The 21,691-nt window shown below is 39.6% G+C and overlaps 1 protein-coding gene across 4 annotated transcripts in view; it reads right to left on the reverse strand.

The window, feature by feature from the left end:
* The window catches only part of dnajc13 (DnaJ heat shock protein family (Hsp40) member C13), a 31,502-nt gene extending 13,481 nt beyond the window's left edge, over positions 1-18,021 (reverse strand). For 2 of the 4 annotated variants that reach the window (XM_076888249.1, XM_076888248.1), the window contains exons 1-19: positions 17,848-18,020; positions 15,020-15,100; positions 7,371-7,446; positions 6,890-7,039; positions 6,447-6,488; positions 5,593-5,793; positions 5,272-5,478; positions 4,998-5,093; positions 4,722-4,813; positions 3,527-3,693; positions 2,748-2,827; positions 2,480-2,649; positions 2,350-2,382; positions 1,547-1,646; positions 1,039-1,146; positions 731-886; positions 552-608; positions 337-458; positions 76-151 (exon numbers count right to left, since the gene is read on the reverse strand). In XM_076888249.1, coding sequence (XP_076744364.1) covers positions 76-151; positions 337-458; positions 552-608; positions 731-886; positions 1,039-1,146; positions 1,547-1,646; positions 2,350-2,382; positions 2,480-2,649; positions 2,748-2,827; positions 3,527-3,693; positions 4,722-4,813; positions 4,998-5,093; positions 5,272-5,478; positions 5,593-5,793; positions 6,447-6,488; positions 6,890-7,039; positions 7,371-7,446; positions 15,020-15,087 — 2,001 coding nt within the window. In that variant the 5' untranslated portion in view covers positions 15,088-15,100; positions 17,848-18,020. Of the gene's footprint in view, positions 1-75; positions 152-336; positions 459-551; positions 609-730; positions 887-1,038; positions 1,147-1,546; positions 1,647-2,349; positions 2,383-2,479; positions 2,650-2,747; positions 2,828-3,526; positions 3,694-4,721; positions 4,814-4,997; positions 5,094-5,271; positions 5,479-5,592; positions 5,794-6,446; positions 6,489-6,889; positions 7,040-7,370; positions 7,447-15,019; positions 15,101-17,847 lie in introns of all 4 variants that reach the window. The other 2 variants (XM_076888252.1, XM_076888251.1) reach the window with 2 other exon arrangements.
* Between the last annotated feature and the right edge of the window lie 3,670 nt (positions 18,022-21,691).

Consider the following 21,691-nt stretch of genomic DNA (forward strand, 5'->3'; position numbering starts at 1 on the left):
CACTAAAAGCTTCTGGCATGAGTATTGGAACGGCATCAATTTTTTTTTTCTTCTAAGAGTCTGAAATCGGCTTACCAGTATCCTCTTGAGAAGGTTTATTGCTACAGGGTTCTCTGCTGTCCACAGTCCCACCAAGTGACGACTGAGTTGCCTGAGAAACATCATTTATTGGCAGATATTTATCACCAGTAACAAGTAAAATTCTGTCCTATGATGCTTATCTGCATAGATTTTTACTGAAATACAAATACAGTAGAGGAAAAACCTGCAGCAGCAAAAAGATAAGAAAAAAACGACATTACTATGTGTCAGTGTTCATGTTTACTGAGATCAGACCTGTTGGTAAGCATCCGCTGGTCTGCACTAATGGTGAACAGAGATGTGTGCAGATGTCTCGGCAGCGCCCCTTCACTCAAGGCCAGCTCCTGCATCTTGGTGGCTATTTCCTTGTCTCCCTCCTGAATGTAAATAAAGCTTAGTTGGTTATTATCATAAATCCTGAGGCGCAACACATCCAGACGTCACTGTATAGCACCTACAAAAAGACTTACCTCAATAATAGCTTTCATCACCAGACCTGCTCCCTTCACTATAGCCATAGAAGGATGCTAAAGAAACGAACATCACCATTCAATATATTTTACATTTTTGTCTTAATCAGACTAATTGTTGACAGTATTCCTAATTTACTTTCCTCTCCATTTAGTTTCTTGCTTGTCAAGTTACCCACCTGGAATAGCTTGAAAAGTGTTCGCCCATTAGAGGCGACCATCTCAAGCAGCATGTCAAACTGCTGCCCCTCAGTGGTTTCACTGTAGGGGGCGCAGAGTGCAAAGGTTAAAAAGTCCAACAAAGAGCTGATGACCAAAGCTCCTGTTCCATGGTCCTGGAAAATATGAGAAAAAGAGAAATAACATTAGAAACATAGTATATATGATGTGATTTTTTAAATACAAAAAAGTTATGAATGTCCTTGTATGCCTGAGCTTCAGAAAAAAGGAGAGAAAAACAGCTTGCTGACAATAAAAAGACATGTACCACATTAGTAATGAATTTTTCAAGAAGGTTTTCAAGGAACTTCTTGGAGGATAGCAGCGAGGCCTTGTTCAGCTGCTCCTGCCTCAGGTCATAATCATCATGCATCGGCTGGAGAAAAAGATCAAAGAAAAAAAAATCTCAGTCAAACTGCAAACTCCATGTCCCTGTACAGTCATAGCAAAAAGAAAGTGCACCCTCTATCAACTCTAATTTTTTTATGTAACAGGACACAGTGGGGGGAAAAAAATTCATCTGGTCTTTACAAAATTTTAAATTATTTAAATGTTGTGGAGGAATATTTGCTCACTCTTCTTTATAGCATTGTTTCAATTCAATGAGCTTTACGGGCATTTGTGTATGCACAGCTCTCTTAAAGGCCCGCAGCAACATTTCAATCACGCTAAGGTCTGGACTTGTCCAAAACCTTGTCCTTAGACTTGAAAGACGAGTGCTTTCTTTTTACCATGGGTTTAAATATGTTTGACATCTCCATACTTAGGTGACTTACACACATAAGAGCACAGAGCATGTCTATAGCAGCATGTGTCACGCCATTGTTGTTCCTTTTTAAAGCTTTTACCGTCTTTACTCCCAACTTTTCCCTGAACCTAAAACACACAGACAAATTAGCAGATTTAAAAACACAACTAAACATTCAACGTAAAGTTAACAGGAACAGAAACAGTATTATTTTTGTGTTTTTGTTTTTTTTTTTTTTACATACATTATAAAAACAGGTCTGGGGTTGGATACACAAAGAATTCATTGCTTCAGAGGTGGCTTGTTGTTTCTCGTGCTTTTCAGCCATCTTTCAGGAAAGAGTTTATTGTTTATTTAGCACAGTGTGTGTATTGTGAATCTGGCAGGGAAACACCAAGCTACGCTAGCAATGAATCTCTCAGGATAACCAATTCTGGCTCATTTGCTTCACAGGGAACAAGGAATAAACAGTAAATACAGTTCCTCTCATACATCTCAGTGACCCCGGAAGACTGCAAGGCTCCTGGCAATACAGAAATGTAAAGATCAGAATGACCGAAGCCGATAAAGGGAGAGAGATGAAGGCGCAAAAATGAGAGGAGGACATGGGGATGGTGGAAGGTCAAGACAAATCGAGGCAGACAGCTCGACCGAACAAAGTGAAGCAACACAACCTCCCTTTAGAAGTGCTCATCGTACAGCCTGAGATGAAAGCAGAACAAAGATAAAAGAAGAAGGCTGATAGACAGCTAGGACAGACTGTGGAAAAAGATCAAGAAGGATATGAAATACAGAGAAAGGGCAGACTGAGATGTATGGATTCATATTTACGTTGCATCTGTGTGTCCAGACCCTTGACCAGACCTTGGAATGACAGAGCATGCCTGTTACCAGCAGCTCAAATGTATACTTTCAGCAAGTAAAAGGAAATGGGCAAAAGTACATATGTGGACAATCTTACTTTGGCAGCTGGGTGAAAGCTTGAAAGCCAGCCTTAGATGCCACCAAGCGTCGTATGGCCTGAAAATGACTTTCCAGTTCAGTATTAAGAGCCGGCAGCTCTGTATCCTGGCTTAAAAGAGCCAGGATGGCATTGTTGATGAGCTTCTCTTTGTTCTCAGAGAAAAGACCCTGGAGAGAATGAAAAAGGAGACATACAAAGAAATTACTGCGACTCCTGTTTAGGCAAATGCATAGAGATTAATCATACAGAAAATAAATCCACTCACATCTTGGGTTACTGCATGCAGCACTCCACTGTAGGATATGTTGGCATTGAATCTGAATACTGCATCTGCAAAATTTCCATCTAAGCAAAGGGAAAAGGGAGGAAGCAATGTTAAAGAAATTAATAGGATGTGCTGTCTGACCAAACAAAAGTGTGTCTGTCTATCTCAGCAGCAACGCTGGAAGGCTGGCGATCATAGAGAGGCGGGTGAAAACAAGAGTAACCAGAACACTTTTTCTCACAATCGCTCCATGGAGATGTTAACAGTGTCATCCTCGGTTGTACAAATAACAGTGATCAGAAAAACCAAAGAAATAAAACGGACTCAATCACAGTGGGACGCCAGTGTGAATACAGGGATGCAGGTTCAAGTTAGAGATAATGTGTGACACACGCAAAACCAAATATCTCATTTTGGAAAGGCGTGGGGGACGGGAGGGGCATGTGATAAGCAGTTTGGTCAGGGAACGTTTTAAAGGTCTGTGTGGCTGTACTTAAGACACCGCGTGGTGCCGGTTTTTAACGTCATGTATAATAATTCTGTTAAAATTAGTGAGACAAGGAATTAGTGAAAAAAAACATTAAGGGGAAAAAATGTAATGTCAATTACATTTTTCATAAAAATCAAAGAGGTTGAGGAAAATATCACCAGTGCCACCGAAGAAGCACCACTTACACTACTGTGTAAAATATTAACATTTAAATATGACTGTAGAGCAGATCAAAAACAAGATCCATGAATTTGTATCAGATTTTATGAGACAAAGGGGTCTGACTCACTGGGAGGTGCTGCCAGGAACCTGAGATGCAAACTCTCCACTTCTTCATCCACAGGCATGCTCAGTAGCCCCCATCTCTGTCCTCGCTGGGTGGGAGCCATCTTGACACACACATCTCTGTTGCCTGATGCTCTGACTCCATCAAGTAAGCTGGCTAACAGGGAGTCCCTACAAGCGCACGTACAGACAGACTCAGCAAAATGCACTAATGATCAGAGGGAGTGGCACCGGAAAAATAAATTAACTTAGAGATCACGGATAGAAAACACGGATCACACATAACATCATGGCCACCTGCTTAATATTGTGTTGGGCCAACTTTTGCTGCCAAAACAGTCCTGAAATGTCAAGGCATGGACTCCATCAGACCCCTGAAAGTGTGCTGTGGTATCTAGCACTAATATATTAGCAACAGATCCTTTAAGGTGGAGCCTCCATGGATCGGACTCGCTTGTCCAGCACATCCCACAGATGTGCGATTGGACTGAGATCGGGGGAATTTGGAGGCCAAGTCAACACCTCAAACTCCTCGCTGTCCTCCTATTCTGCCACCTTTCTATCGGAACAATTTGAGCTACAGAAGGTCATCTGTTGGATCAGACCACACCAGCCAACCTTCACTGCTGGGGAAGACCCCAGAAGAGCTGCAGTTTTGGAGATGCTCTGACCCAGCCATCTAGCCATCACAATGTTGCCCTCGGCAAATTCACAAAACCTTAGTGTTGCCAATTTTCTGGCTTCTAACACATCAGCTTTGAAGAAAAAGAAAAACATTCACTTGCTTCCTAATATATCCCACACACTAGAACAGGGGTGGGCAACTCCAGGCCTTGAGGGCCGGTGTCCCTGCAGGTTTTAGATGTGTCCTTGGACCAACACAGCTGATTTAAATGGCTAAATTAGCTCCTCAACAAGTCCTGCAGTTCTCCAGAGGCCTGATAACGAACTAATCATGTGATTCAGGTGTGTTGACCCAGGGTGAGATCTAAAACCTGCAGGGACACCGGCCCTCGAGGCCTGGAATTGCCCACCCCTGCACTAGAAGGTGCTTTGATTAAGAGATAATTAATGTTATTCACTTCTTCACTTCACCTGTAAGTGGTCATAATGTTATGCCTGATCGATGTGCCATTACGGTTAAAGAGAAAAAAATTCTAACTGAAATTTAGCGTGACAAAAAACACTGTCGAACGTACCTTTCTGTGGAGGAGAACTTCCTGATCTGACCTCGGATAAATTCTACAGTAAACACCTGAGGATTTTCCACATCACAGATGAGAGCAAATATCTGAGGGGAGATGAGACAGAGCGAGAATGCCCAAAAGAGAGTGGGAGGGGATAGTTTAGCCTAATAATATATAATGAAGCAAAAAAAACAACAACATTTACCTCTCATTACAGCTGCACACAATATGCTTTTGAGTGAGTGACTTTTAGTGCCAAAATTATTCCAACTTTTTGTTAAGGCTCACCTCTCCAAAGGGTTTGATGGTGACTATGTTGTACGAAGCGGGGTCTCTCTCCACTAGACACGTCTCTGTCAGGGCCAGGATGCGCTTAACGGGTTCCTGGAAGAGACAAAAAGCACAAACATCTTAACATGAATGATACTCTCAAAAAATCAGCACATTTTTCAAATAATCCACTACATAATCAGATCAGAAACCTAGTCAATTTTTGGATAGAATGTTCACAACCACCACCCTACAACAATGAGAAGAGCAAAATAAACTAGAGCGTTCTCACCGGATGTCGAGGGGTGATCTTCTGCACCACAAACTCTGCTAGGGAAGTTATGCTCTCGTCTGAGCTGTATTTCCCCAACCTGTCTGTCATGAAACCCTCAAAAGTTAGCGCCTCCTTCCTCAATCGAAGAGTGATGCCAATAAAGTTCCCGGCATGCTCTATGGCACTGCGAATGATTTCATCTCGATGCTCTGAGGCAAACAGATGCTGAAAGAAAGGAAAAGGAAGGTGAAGAGAAACTTGCTCATATGTTTTTAAAGAAATAATGAATTTTTAAAAAGCTCCTTAATATACAAAAACACAAACTTTATGAACACATACCAGTCTGCTGAAGCCACCGTAAAGGATGCAAAATCCTCCCTGGTAATCGGAGACCTCGACAAAGCCCTCTACATTTCGGTAATCATAGGAACACACCACTCGGTTAGTGTGGGGGTCGATCTGGTCGATGCCGCCTGGTGTCACCTCTAAACTCACAGGCTTCCTTGTGTCACTCCAGTGGTGCTTGTAGCAATTGTAGCGCTGCCAAGAATGTGGCACATGTGTTGTAAGACATTGAATATAATGACCCAGCAATGGTACACCTACGCTATATGGACAAACCTGGGCCACAACTCTTAATCTTTGAATTGTGGGTGTTTTGATTCCCATTGCTACTGCTGCATAAAATCAAGCAGCTAATTTACTCATGCATTCTGCCTTTACAAACAATTGTGAAACAATAGGTTGTTTCAAAGAGCTCACTGAATTTGAACACGGTACAATTACAGGATGCCACCGTTGCAAAGTCATTTTGTGAAATTTCTTCCTTCTTAGATATTTCATTATCAGCTGTAAGTGGTATTATTGCAAACTAGCGGCATTTAAGAACCACAACAACTCAAAGTGGCAGACCACACAAGGTTACAAATTAGGGTCACTGAGTGCTGAGGTACACGATGTGTGCAAGTCGCCAACGCTCTGTTGGCAAACTGCAGAGTTCCAAACCTCATCTGACATTAACATCAGCACATAAATTGTGCACCAGGAGCTTCATGCCATGTGTTTCAGTGGCTGAGAAGCTCCTGTAGGTTTGACGTGTGGGTGGCCCAGTACTTCTGTACATATAAATGTATATTCAAACTTTCATTTTGATCTTTCTCTTTTTTTTTTTAAGCACAAAAATAAATACTTACCCTTCCAGTTATCTTCCCCTCAGAAAACTCTGTTCTGAATCGCTGTGAAAAAAGAATAATAAGGAAGTCAACAGTGTGCAACCTTACACAGCTAACTGTTGAATCATTAATGACTAATAATTGTAAAACACAACTTCAACGATGGAAAAATACAACTCCTTCCATAGGAAATACTTGTTGCTGCTTAGTTCAGCATAATGACTTTAATTCTTTACAAGAACAACAGTTCCAATGATTCATATCTTTGCACAACACTGACAGCACATCAAACGTTGTGACTTCCAAGTGTTGCATTTCTTAAAAAAAAAAAAGTGCATTGCACATTAAGTGACCTTGTTAAGACACTACAGCTACAATAGGCTACATCAAAACACCTCAGTCAGGATGTAAAGTCTATTCAGTCAATGGTGGTACTATAGTACTAGCCATGTGTTTATCCTCACCAGCGCTTCTGTGAGCAGCTCTGTCCGGTGCTCTGTTGAAAACTTGAGCGTTTCCGACTTCTTGCCGCTGCCTTTACGGAATGTGAGGCTGAACTCTGTGCCCTGACCTTTTCCTACCGGGCCAATACCGCAGATGTCTCCATAAGTCCACTACAGACATAGACAGTGAAAATACAGGATTAAACACATGTTAAAGCATCAAAAGACCAGTTCAAACATTTAAAAAGTTTCCAAGTGCTTCCAAATGTACAAGAAGCATAAAGATAAATGTCTTATAAGACGCAATGATGCAGCAGTACAGCAGGATCAAATTTTGTGCACCGATAAACACAGAAAAATATATTCAGAGCTGTGATACTAAACCGTTTAGAAAATGTGGGCCACAAAGTGCCAAGAGCAGCACATCCCACAAGCATCTGTGAGGCACTGGAGGTAGAAGAAGAGGTTCATACATCATGAAGGCGTTCTCATTCATACTGACCTGATTTGTTACTTCTAGCGTGGTTGGGTTGTAAGTGGTAATGCCATGTGTCCCCACTGAGAAGACTCGCTTGTACCTGGAACACAGAGATGGAATGAGTCAGAAACATAGCCTACCCATCACCAACCACACATCGAAGCAACACCTACACCAACCCAGGCAGTCACATAATATTCGCTGAGAGTGTGGGGAACAGGGCGAAAGTGTGGTGGTTTTTTATTATTATGCGAGATCCTGATAATCTTGACAGCCTTGAAAAGAACCACATTAACTTATCTTAAAATTCCCACTCCGTTACATGTGAGAGGGTAAGAATAATGTGAAATGAAAAGCTCTATTTTTGGCCCTCTGTAAGCCAATGACGACTCAACCAAAGTAACTTTATAAAGACTGGGTTACCTAACGGCATCAACCATATTCAGGTTGGTTAGGTCAGTTCCCCTTTTCCCCAAATAGGAATACAGGATACAGCAGCATGATTTCCCATACCATTTGGGTTGCACTTCATTCCACTCCTTCAGGGAACGGAAGTTATAGTCATAACATTGTTTTCAGGTGTTTTGTGAGTCACAGGAAAACCTTAACTCCAAACAGTATCTAGCTTCACTGGCCCTATACGACAGTGAACGTGAACAATGTGTAGTTTCCAAACATTTACACACTGCCTTCAGTGGGTTTTGATTTTTGTCTGTGTGAGTCATCAAGGTTCCATACAAAACAGTGAGGCAAATTTTGGTTATTCATTGAATTTTAGGGCAGGTTTGCGCATAGGCAATACACAGAATGCATTTAAATTTTAAGGGAAAATCCAGATAAATCTCTTTAAATCTGTGATGCGGGGATTGGGCTCGATATAGGGCATGTCACGTCTAAGCGCACGTCCTCCGAAATCGCTTTTGTTCTAAGAATATTATCTGACATATTACAACAAAAGGTTACAACCTTTTGTATCTCAGCAATTCTGTGATGACTCATTGTTAAATAGTGATGAAAACACAAATTCAAGAGAAGTTATGAGTGGTGCTTTCTAACATAACAGGAAGGAAGTGCTGAATTATGATTTCTCAGTATTCTAGTATGTTACGCTGACAGTGTGCACATGTCAAATGTGGCAGATCAATATGTGCTTGGTTGGAGTTTTTTGGCAACAGCAACATTTTCAGCTGTTTTTGCCCAATTCATACATTTTCATTTTTAAATTAAGTTATTTATGCTGTGTTTATTAAGAGAAAGAGTGCAAACACAGTGTGTTTACATATAAATTGTACCTGGTATCGATGTGCTTTCCATAAGTCTTGAGCTACCCTTATTCCTGCATATTTTGCTTTTAACACAGGAAATGGGTGAAGAGACTAATTTAAACCTGCACACATACATGGAAATACACAACATAAGAAAAAAAACAAAAAAACAGAGTTTGTACAATTCTAATGACCTTTAAAGTCCATATTTGGAACAAGCACCTTGATTCTTCAACCCAGCTTGAACGCTCTTAAACAAGTTTTCTTTTAATAGTTCTCTGTGTTTCTTGAAGGACATTCAAAGTTCTTCTTTGGATGTTGGCTGCCCTTGTTCCATTTTCATCACTGTGTTTTACCGGTGAGAAATTGTGACTGTAGCGTCACCTCCGGGCCTCTCGTGACGGCCGTCTGTGTGCAGCAACATGGCGATGGGCATGCCCACGTTCTTGGAGCGTCCGGCAACCACGACATTCTTCCCAAAAGTAGGAATACCTGTGCGTTTAATAATTTCCCAAACACTGTGTTTTACCCATGGCTGCACATACTCACTGTCTTACTGCTCCTCTGACCTCCTATGTACATATATGCAAGGATTTGAGTCAAAAACTTCAAATTTGTATTCATCACTTCACAAGATTTGTTGTCACTGATTTTAAGTCCAGCTCTTGTGTAATCTGGAATATATTAGCCTTTACTCATCATTTTTGTACCTTACAAACTGCTTCTTGACAGGTACCTGAGAGCATTTCTGCATCTTTGATTAGGCTTCACTAAATATATAATGGCTCAACGGTCTTTGCTCATTTTTTTTCAGTTTCATCAAATTTTTACAGGAAAATTACAAAAAGTCTGGTTTCTTTGAACCAAAATGTAAAGACAAGAGTGGTAGCTCAAGATATTTGCACAGTACACAGTACAGTGTGCAGACTGAACATGCTGACTTAGTTCCTTTCCTTTTTGTACATCCTCATTAGGTCCCGTTAACATGAGCTAGTCCAATGAGAAAGCCGAGTAAGAGGAAGTTAATATTAGTGGTTACTTTTACATAATCCATTTGCAATTCTGTATGAATGAAATGACTAACACAAGTTGACAGGCAGTTGCTTTAGGCAATGCCATTAGGCTCAGGCTCATCCCTCAGGCTGTCCCACCCCTTCTCCTTTATATACCAATGTCATGTCCTTCTTGGGAAGCTTCACCCTTAGAAAACTATATAAATTGCTTCATCTCTCTTGACACCACTGCCTCTTTTGCATCATTATGTTATTTTAAGGAATGAAGTCTAAAACCATGAGTCTGCCCTGATCTCAGGGTTCTGGCTCTCTACATGTCTTGACCTTGGTGCCAAATGGCTTGAATTGGATGTCAGCACAAACTTCGTTAATTATTAATTCTCTGTGGGCTGATAGACTAAAAAAAAAACAACAAAAAAAACCAAACAATCTTGGTACAAAGGCAATATCCAGTCTTCTCTATCTGGTATACACGTGGAGGAAAAAAAAAAAAAAAGCCAAATTTATGCCTAATTTTCTGATTTAACAATTAATTCATGTCTTTAAATTGAACCTGTGTTGAATAGTAGAATGTAGCTGCTAATAAATAAACTTAAACTTAAAGAACTTTATTGTCATTGTAGTTATACAACGAAATTTGTTTGGTAGCTCACAGAGGCCAGCAGCATTAAAACGAGAAACGGCATAGTAAACCAAGTAAACGTCAATGCCATTATCTTAAATGAAACAATAAAGACTTAACAAGAACTGACTTTCAGGATGAAGCACACAATAACAGGAAGAAATGAATACACAATGTAAGATGAAGCACAACTCAGATCAATTTAGGAGAGCAGATTATTAGAATGATTATTATGCAGTACTATGCAGAGATTATGAGAATGATTATTCCTATTATATTAAACAACCTTTAAAGCACTTTTGCAAGAATCCTTTAAAAACATTTTAAACATATGCTGTTGAATTTCAGATTTACATTCATACAAAGGTATGAAAATCAACTGGCCAAGACCTGGAACAATCATGTGTTTAGCCATCCATCATGGTAATAGAAGCAAAAACAGGTACAGTTTACACCACAGATATAATCACCATTCTCCTCTCTCCATTACTAAGGTTTCATAATCTTCCCATTAGGCAACTTCCTGTACCGTATGTGACTGAACACTTCTCAACCGTCTCTCCTTAAAACGTGCTCCATTTCTCACGAAGACATCTGAGCTTAAGAGTTGTTAGTAGGGCAACAAAAAATAATCTTTCGTACAAGACTCAACATAAACACTGGATAACAGAGATGCAGAAAGCAGTGAATAGAGTGCGCTCCAAAACTATAATACTATGAAGGGAGGCAATGACAAGACCCCAAGTATAAACACAGAATTTTAACGGTGAAAAAGATGCATAGCTGTACTAGCAATAAGAAAATGACTGCTTTAAACTGAATAACAAAAAACAGAGATTGTGGCACTGTATTAACACACACCAAAATGATAACACTGTCAAAACGGTGCTCACACAGCTCCTGGATGACATTTAAAATTTTAATTCCTGTGGAAGCCGTAAGGGTGAGCCTAGTTTTTCAAAAGACTGAATAGAGGTGCTACACTTGCAAATATAAAGCAAGCTATAAAAGAAAATCAATTTGTGTAAAAAGTCAGGGAAACATCTTAATCTAATACTCTCTAAAACTAGTCACAAGATTTGACTAAATCATGTTCACAAGCATATTTCAGTGGAAAACTCTACAGCAACAGTGAGTGAACTCAAGTCTACGAGATTTTCATCACTGTTAGTAAATCTGAAACTGAATCTGAAATGTGTAAAAAAGGAAGCGGGCAAAAATACAGAAACAAAACCTTTTCTTTTTTTTTTAATTTTTCCCACCACCATCCCTGCAGAAAAGACCACAAATATTGTCTCTGGCCCAATCCCTGTGTCCACACTGGAAAGCGAATGCCTGATTTATAGTACTGTGTTGAATCCCTTAAGTAATGAGCGACATTTATGCTAGTGTGCTTGTATCGCTCTGCCATCACAAGCGAAACTGAGCCATTCACACTGAACTTTGAGAAACTCTTGAACAGTTACTTTTACTGAAATGGAGGAAGGAGAGACTCTGAACAACCGGCCCTGCGTATATGGACTGTTAGAGCTATTATGAGGAAAACTTCCATCTGTCTACACTGGCAGAATACAAAGTATTCCATTTGAGGAAGTCGAGGAAGTTGAGGAAGACAGATACAGTAATAGCTTAATACATTTTGTTTCACTGCGAAATCATCTTTGTGCTAATCAATAAACTGTGTTTACTACCAAACAGACCAATCACAGTGGAGGTCTGCATCACTGGGATGTACAGTTACATTTCTGGGAAGGTACACATCAGGTACAGCATATGGTACACAGCTAAGCCATAGCCTACGCTGTAGATTTACTGCAGTTCTATAAATAAAACATAAGGGCTGTCCTACTGTAATTGGTAAAGTGCATGAAGGCTCTCTTACAGACAATTTGAGCCATTTATTTATACTTTCCTTAAGTCTCTATTTCTGCAAGCTTTGCCTATAGGAAGTCAGTTTGTAGCACAGTGCTGTTAAAAAAGGGGTTGATGGAGATGATTTAGTAAAGTGTAAGAAAAAAAAAAGTTAAACAAAAAATAGAAAACCAACCAAAAGTTATAAGAAATAATTAAAGTTCTGAGAAAAGGGTTTCATTTGAAAATGGATAAATGCAACAACTCACATATCTTCTTTATTAAATCTTTTTTTAATTTTATTTTTTTCCTTAACTGTGATGTTTTGGCAAAAACAAACTGATTAACTGACAATTTGTCCTTTTATTCCTTCTGTAAGGCAACTGGCAATGTCACATGACATGTCACAAAGTCTGTTTCTATCACACATTAGAGTGTGACTCTAAGGCACTCCTGTGGCAACCTGAAACAGCTTCCTCTTACTGCGGGTATTGCAATTGCATAATTAAATAAAACCAAGAACATCATTCCTTGGCATGCTTCGTGGTGTGGCAAAAAAGTGCTTAATTGGTTGGTTAAAACCAAATGGTATAAGATATTTCTCACTACCCACTAAAGACAAAAGCCACCCACAATAAAGCTGGTATAAAGCAAGATGAAAACCTGCACCCTAATGAGAATCTTTCTCTCTGCTGATCTATCAAAGCCCTGTGTGGCAGATCCTCTAAACTGCGTTTGACTTGCACCAGAGAGACTGCTCAACTCAATCTCAGGTTGTCTACGTTTTCTGTCTGAGGCACAGAAATGGGTTACACAAGCACCAGCTCAAGTTTCATTTTCATTTCTCTGTGATCACCCACTCGCATAATTCTCTGCCGCCCTACTCTTAACTTTCTGTCACTTTCTGTCACTCTCCTCAGTGAGTCAGTAAAGTGACCTTCAAATGTTGATGGCAACAATTTATGTTTACAAAGGCCATTACATGTGATTCACATACTTTTCCTGCTCAGAAAACCATTCCCGTATGGATGGGAAGAGACTATAAGGATAGAAATTCCTGTTCACTAAAGCATTGACCTAATGACCTGCATTTAACTTGGGTCAGGAGGGTCATGACGTGAGCCTTGCAAGTCCGATAAACCACTAAAAGGACCTTAAATTGGATCCTCGTGTTGCTCAGGCATAAGAAGGGTGAAATCAGGAAAAAAAATACTTAAGAACATGTAAACAGATTTTTTAAACCAACAATGCTTATGGCTCACTGGTATGCTTTAGTTGCAGCTTGACAAAATTATATGAAATCTAAAACATCTTTTATTTTTATTTTTTGTTTTAAAGCCACTTGGCTACTATATGTTGCATTTACTGTCAAATTGCAGTAGTACAAATACATTTCATTCATGTTGCATGAAATGCCCTGCCTAACTTCACAGTTACTCCATTTCAAAATAATCCCAAACATGATCATATTTATTTTTTACCACAACTTCAAAATTGTTTCATAAGAAAAGTAAACATCTTATTTTATTAAATTTCTATGATTTCATAGCTGCGATGAAAAGTACCAAATAATCATAACAGGCTAGTCACAAATAATTTTCTGGTCAATGTTTTCTTTTTTTTTTTAAAAAAGCCTCTTCTAACAGATTCTTCTATTAGAAGAAGAGCTGCTGACCTCTGGTCTAGGATTGAGTTTAAATCATATCTGGGAAAATGAGCTCTGGCTTTCTTGTGATGGCAGTGTAGAGCACTAGCAAACATATTCGTCCCAAGTCTCCCATAGATGTTCAGCTAACATGGGATGAATGAAAAGGCCATTACATACGATTCAAATTTTCCCTGCTCAGAAAACCATTCCCAAAAGGATGTGAAGAGACTATGAGGATAGAAATGCTCAATCATAGGATATTCACTTATGCTTCCCACACCAACAAGATTCCTCATAGAGCATAAAAGAGCCACTGGATGTGTTCACTGTAGGGGTCATCGTACATCAACGCGCGTTTCTGCCGGACACTTCAAGAAGCATTAGTGGATGAACCTCTGACGATGGCTAATGCTTTGCAGCCCTGCTTAAGTTTCCCAGGTCAATAGCAGGCCTTAATGGGACAAAGGCATTTAGAAAGCAAGTATTGGTAATGTGATCCCACCTCCTGACTGCTCAAACTAGGACTTGTCCTTTCTATTAGCTTTGAGGGCTTCCAAGTACAGGGCAGCTACTAGTTTTACACATTTGCCGGTTTAAGGGTTCAATTTGCACACTGACACAACTTAAATGCTGTATAATGTCCCATAAATCGGTGTATGATGGACTTTGGGGGCTAATCAGATACATGTTCACAGATAAGTACGTTGGCTTCATTGTATTGTATTACATCATAACCGTTTTTAATCTCCTTTTAAAAATGCATTAACATACAGTGGCTCAGTTACTTCCTAAAGGCATAGTTAGGATAAAAATCAGTTGGGTATCTTAACTTTTCTACACACATAAAACACATTAGCTTATAATTTTTATAAGGTAGGCAGTAAACATGAAAGAAGGCATGTTTCCCCAGTCCAATAGGCTCTTGACATAACAAACATGTTTGATGTCTTGTCCCAGCCAAGCTATAATACAGTGTTTACTGTTGTTTAATCTCCTGATAGGCACTCATTACCACCTACAATGTTTGACAGAAAAAGAACACTAGCTCTATCATTTAGTAAAGCAGCTTTTCATGCATGACCCCCTATATTTTCCCAAGATAAAGAAGCCAAAAATAAAGAAAGATCTAAGTGATAATTTGGGGACATTTCCGCTTTAGATCCACTGTTTTGTGAAATTATACGCATAACATCTGAAACAAAATATACCGAAGACACTGAAATACTATTTGTGAGTCTAAAAAAAGAAAAACAAAACAAAAGTTGCATTCTTACTTTCCCCTCCAGGAGTGTTTGGTAGTATAGAAACAGGCCAGGTCTCTGTTTTCTTTGACGACATTCATCTTTTCACAGGACCTAAAACACAGAAGGAAAGTTACCATGACAGGAATTTTTTAAAAAGCAAGTTTTTCACCTTCAACAAATACAAAGGTCAAGAAAAAACATGTTTTAAAGATGTTCGTTTAGGCATTTCTTTAGGGTAAGTATTATATTTCCAGTTGTCATATCAGCTGTTACCAAAATCCTTAACCCAGACTTTTGTAATTCACAACCATACCATGTTTACATAACACACATTCCAGTATACCGTGACACACATGTCACACAGTCTCTGAACATATTTTGACTGAGATTTCCACCAGATACCGAACTAATACAGTGCAAACAGTGATTATCCATTAACAGGGAAGAGTCTTCTGCAGCTGGGAGTCCATGACTGAGTCATTCTTCACTGTTATAAGCTACAGCAGGGACAACCCTGTCTCTTCATGCTCTACCTCTATCCTTTATAGTTGCATTCTTGCAGACTCGCTTTGAAAAGTGACACCCCCAAGGAACCAACTGGGATATTACAGCTTGCTCAGCATAAACAAAGGGGAAGCAAATGTCTCCATTCCATGCTGATAACCATAGGTGCAAAAACAATACAGCAGTTCACGAACTGAGAATGTGTCAATAAAGTCTGGCATGAAGCCAGCATGGATAATTGAGGCTACGTAAATATACAGAAGTTAGATGGTGTCTTAGGGTTTGGCCAGGCTCCCAATTTGAATTTACAATGGGAAGGAAAAATAAATCACTGTAATTTTACTTCCAGACTAGGACAGGTGCACAAGGATTAACAGGTTTGCTTTTCCAGCTGACAATAAAAACAAAACAGAACATTACTTTAAGTAGCGGACAGTTAACGATAAACCAGTCACCAGAACACAGTAGAGAAAAGGTGGGAAAAACTGCCTCTGCTATCCTTAGTGCAGTAAATTGTAAGCGACTGCAATGTGACAAGGGGAACCTGTGTCAGCATTCTGCCAGGATCCTGGAAAAAAAAATCTGACTCCAGTTTTCCTTCCTCTCCAGATCGGAGTGCAAATAAAGCAGGGAGCAGCAAAATTATTCATCTATGCATTTATCACAGTTTCTTGTTTTTTACCGAGGACCAGACACAATATTAGGCAAATTTTAAGTATGGCAACACAGGATGAGGAGCTTCCAAAGTTTTAAAGGTTTGACATCGCTGTTTCAGGAAGAATAAAGAAATAATTTATTTCCCTCCGAATATACCGTCATGTAACTGTATAATCTCATACAGGCAGATGTTAGCATGAGGGACTGCATAGACTGTGCTTTGCTGCAGCACAGAGCAGAGCAGTTTTATTACATTACTGGGATGAGTGTGCTGCTACGACTGTGGAAAAGAAAAAAAACAAGGCAGATTCCAGTGCTGGGTCATGTGATTTACCCCTCCCTGTACCCATCTGTCCCTTTTTGCCCTTATCAACAGCAAATTATTCCTGGTCTATCCTCAAACACATTTTAACAAAACAGAAAAAAGAAATATGAGATAGGCGAACCCAGCACACTGCAAGCAAAGCACATAATCAACATGACAACTTGATCCAAACAGATTTTCACAACTTTTCCTTTAACAAATACAGTTTTTAATAATCAAAGGTCTTGTTATGTGGATGTCTGTGACAATTTCCGCAATCCCACAGAGGATACTGGGGTGTCCTTTTTACCAAATATCTTTATCTAATACCATGTTACTCACAAGGAACTACCCAACTAGACTGCAGCCACAGGTTGTATCCATCACAACAATTTGATCAGGTAACTCTCAGTACTCTACATACTATAAAAATACTATTTAGTTTACAAGGCTAGGTCACCTGTTTCCTTTGGAAAGCAGATGGCTGACAAACTTTAGCATCAGAGTGGGTGCAAGGGTCAAAATATCATGTGCTATGACATCACTATATGGCTCTAACAGGTTTTTTAAATACCTTTAGTTTAAATTCTCTTCTCTGCAATGATATTAGTGAAGCTCATGTAAATTAAAAGGCGCAATGCTCGAGTAGGGAAACACATGAAGGATGCAGACCTTCAGAACCATATAAAATCTTATATCTAGGCCAGGCCAGGCCAAACACATAATATGAGCTTGATAATCTTATTTTCACCTGTTTTGGGTTTTTTGTGCCCTGCAGATATATTGCAACACACACCGACATTAGCCAACTATATGAAACAATCTCTAAACCGAGACGGGAACTTAGTTTGCATTATCTTCTGTGGATCTGCAAGGATTTTATGCAAATATCTTCTCGAAAACTATCATTTCTTCTCTCTTTTTTAAAAAACAGCTAACTAGAAATATAAAACTAACAGTTACACGAAATAGGCTGAAATGGCAAACAGCAATTCTTAAATTGTGTGCAGGTTGTGCGCTGGCTGCTGATCTGTCAAGTAAATCCATGACAAACAGCATTAACGTTACCAAGCAGTTAGCCAGACTGGTTCATTTCAGCAGGCCTACGCGGTTCACTGTCAGGCTAAGCACGGCGGCATAGTTTTGCGACGTCGACACTTGCTGTTCCGCTTAACTACAGTGACCAGCCGATATACTTTGTTATCAGCGTCTGTTTGACAAATGCAGAAAAAGGGGCTGTGGCAGGCCAGTGCTTGGGTTAGCCACCAGCTAACGGCTAACTAGCACATCACTCAGGTTTTACGGACGAACTAGCTAGTCGCATTAGCGACAGGGTTCAATCAAGCAAACATTGGAGAAGCAGACAGTGGCAGGCGCTAACGGCCGCGTTTACCTGTAAAATCGCTAACGGGTGTTATTCGTAGCCGTCCCTCAGCCCCCCACCCTCCTCTGACTGTGCCCGGTGCGTCTCAGTTTTCCCAGTGTGATGCTGAAGGTGCTCAGTTACGCCGTATTCCCCCCAACTGGACTCAGGACGCTGCCATATTCCTCATACCAAAAGTGTGCTACTGCGCAAGCGTGAGGCCTGCCTGTCATGCGGCTGTCAGCTGATTGGTTTGTCAGGAACCAACATTGTGAAGATACCTGATACCAGATCGGTTATTACGTCGAATCATTCTATTTTTCAATTGGTACATACCTTCGAAACTGACCTCGGAACAGTTCAGCGATGCCATATACTGCGGAAGGGGTTTATTACTGGAAATCTCTAGTTTCTTTTAGAGAAGAAATGACCGAATATGCGACCACAGACATAATACTTACATTTCCCTTTTCACCAAATAGTCGAGCACATACAGATTACACACGTAAAGAAGTGAAGGTACTATTAAAAAATTCAAGTAAAGAGGTATAAATAAGAATAAGTAGTTTGCAAAATTATGCACGATCAGGGAATGAAAACGGAGTACAGCTCCTCTACTTGCAAGTAGCCTGTTGTATAATTATTACTCCAAATAACCTTCATGACTAAAAGTGTCTGCTTATTTTTCATCAAAGTTATGTATGACGAAAATATAGCGATAGTCGAAGGGATGCTTGGTAAACTGGACAGCAGATTAAACCTCGCTGATTCCTTTATATTTTACTATTTACCTCTTAATCTTACAAAAAAAAATTTGCAGAAAGAGAGGGGAAATAGCTGGAAAGAACATATTTCTGAACAGTAGCCTGTTCAATAAAACGCAACTCCTGGGATAAATACAACTATTCTGCCCCCTAGGGACACTTTCCCATCAATGCAGCAATTCCTTTTGCTCAGGCATAGTATTCATACAGCCAGTTTCCCGCACATGGGTTAAGCCTGTTCCTAAAGTAGAAGAAACATTAAATGAGGATCTCCACTTAAAAACACTAGACAGAGAAGTTCCAGAGCATAATAAAGGACACAGATATGTCAGGCACACTCAAACAACTTTAAATAAACACGTAGAAAACAGTATTTTTCATCCTTCCCCAGTAATCCTAACATGAATCTACACACTGCTTACTGCACTGTGTTATTTTTACATCATTTTATGTATTTTATTGCTCATTATATTTCATTACTTTTTTTGCATTCATATTCATTTTTTTCTCTTTCCATTCACTTTCCATGCATTTGGTCTTGAAATGACTCACATTCGTATAATATTACATTTCTTTTTGACACATTGTTCATATTTCAGCTGCCCATCAAAGTAAACTACCTGAATACAATGTTAAACTGTGAACAGCCTACAAAGAAACAACTGAGATGTATAACAGGACCATCATAAAGGCCTCTAAGAAAAAGTAACAATTTGTTACTCTTTAAAAAGTTACTCTCGCGTGTAACTTTACTGTTTTTCAACCCCTGTCTGAATTTTTAAGTAACTCACCGTGACTGCAGGTAAAGAGGAAACATCTTTGCCTTGTTACTGACTGTTACTGACAGATGTTGCAAACTAAACTTGAGCAGAGCAGCAGTCACGTTATAAGCCATCTGATTAGGTGACTAACCATGCGCTGCCTGTTAGTCTAATTTAATTAGAGCTAGAGAGACATGAGGGGGAGAAAAAAACATTTCCGTCTTTTTCCATGGAGTCAAATGGAGGGTGAAGTTCTTGAGGATGAGAAGACAGTGCCAATCAGTGAAGCTTTTATTTGGCTCAGATGATGTCCACTGCATTTGACTGATGGAGAAACAGACCAGACGATCAACAGAATCTGAAAGACTACAAAAAGACTAACTGTCTAGTAAATGAGAAATTAAAAGCATTGCAATCTGTTGCTGAAAATATTAAAATTTGATATTTAGAACTTTATGGTCTTTACAAAATGTATAGCTGAGAGTTTGGCTTTGTTGTTACAACCCTCTGGGTTAGACTGGACAGGGTTCCTGTGTTTGTGGTTTGTGCTCCTGTCATACTTTTTTTTCTAGCCAGATGGTGCCACCTACTGCTGTATACTGTGCAATGAATGAGCTCAGGCAGGTACTTGCTGCATAATAAATACTTTGGTAGTGAGACTTGATATTATGTGTGATTTGGATATAAAGGCAGGAGGCCAAACTGGAGGTGACAGAATTGAAGATGTTAAGATTTTCACTGGGCAAAATGAGTACATCACAGGGACAGCTCAGGCTGAGTGCTTTGGAGACAAAGTTAGAGAAGAAAGGCTCAGATGGTTAGGGCATGTGCAGAGGAGGGGTTGTGGATATACTAGGGAAAGGGTGTTGAAGATGGAGCTGCCGGGAAGTCCACATAGAGGATTAATGGATGTGTGCTAGGAATAAGTGGAGATGGAGGCAGGTAATGCGGTGTGGTGATCCCTAAAGGAAAAAAAACCAGAAGAAGACAATTTAGGCTTTTTGCAATCACAAGACAAGAGACGGAAAAATAAAGTTGAGACGAAATGAGAGGAAAAAACAAATTGCATGTAATGATCGAAATGATTAATTAGTATTTCAAACTCTTACTTGCTTTCCTGGCTAATTTTCTATTAGTAAAACATTTTCAGTTCTCAGTGCAACACCTCCAAAGATTTTTACACTACATATGTAGTGTTTGGCTCATAAAAGTGTGAAGGTGCTGTGTCTCTTCACACTGTCCTCCTCTTACATGGTCTGCTTTTATTCTCTCTCTCTTTATTCCCGCATAAGGCTTCACTATTGCAACATTTCTATGACATACATCTGTCTGTTCCCACAGTCCCACACATTTTATCCTCTGTTTTCTGGGAATCACCCTATATTTTCTCACAGCTGCAAATCAGTGATGAGACACAACAAGTAGCAAGATGGTGAGAATCTCTACTCAGAGAATCTCAATGAGAGAGAAGATTTGAAAGATGAAGGGGAAGAGTTGTCAGAACATAAATCCATTCTCTCCCCTTTATAGCACAGTGCAGCCAATAGACAGCAAGGCAGGGAGAGAGTGAAGGGGAATGACACAGGGAATGGCCTGGATCAGATTCAGACCCCTGCAATGAGGACTCTAAGCACACCGGTGCTCAATCAGGTGTGCTACAGTAGCGCTGTCAATTCAGTCTTATAATGAGTTTATGACTGACCATCAGTCACATTCAGTGCAAACCCATCTGCAACTAGAAAGGGTAGAAATGTGGATGCCAAAAAAATGGTGAAACTGAATAGTCATATGATCGCCAATAGTCATCCATTTAGAAAATCATCCTGATCGGGAGATGTTCGATATCTAAATACTGCTCTAGATTCAGTAGCACCAAAAATAAGAGCTGCATTATGTGTATGTGTGTCCAAGACAGACATTAAGACACAGTATACATGCATTAATTGAATGTAGACTGGGTATATATGTATATGGAACACACACCAAAACTCTGCTTCTCATGTGTTTATAGGCTTTCACAAATGGGCTAGTTCTTTAGTGGGGCTGAAATTTTGACTGGGATGAATCTTGTCAAAACACTGAACTGCGAAGCAGACAACTGAATGACTTGATTACCGACTACTTTTGAGGCAGTTAAAGGCAGATAGCGTGTTCTATGTTGAGATCGAATTAACGTAGAACAACAACAAGACTAAACAACTACCCTTAAATTAAAATCAGTTTAAAAAAAATCTTATAGTGAATATCACACACGTGTGTATATGAAATGTTGTTAAGATGAGGCAGTTAATGTTGTTTTGGGATTCACTTTTTGTTTCAAATCTTTACGTAGCGCCATTGAATGCACCT

The sequence above is a fragment of the Maylandia zebra genome, linkage group LG9 (genome assembly GCF_041146795.1).
Source record: "Maylandia zebra isolate NMK-2024a linkage group LG9, Mzebra_GT3a, whole genome shotgun sequence".
Lineage (NCBI taxonomy): Eukaryota > Metazoa > Chordata > Actinopteri > Cichliformes > Cichlidae > Maylandia > Maylandia zebra.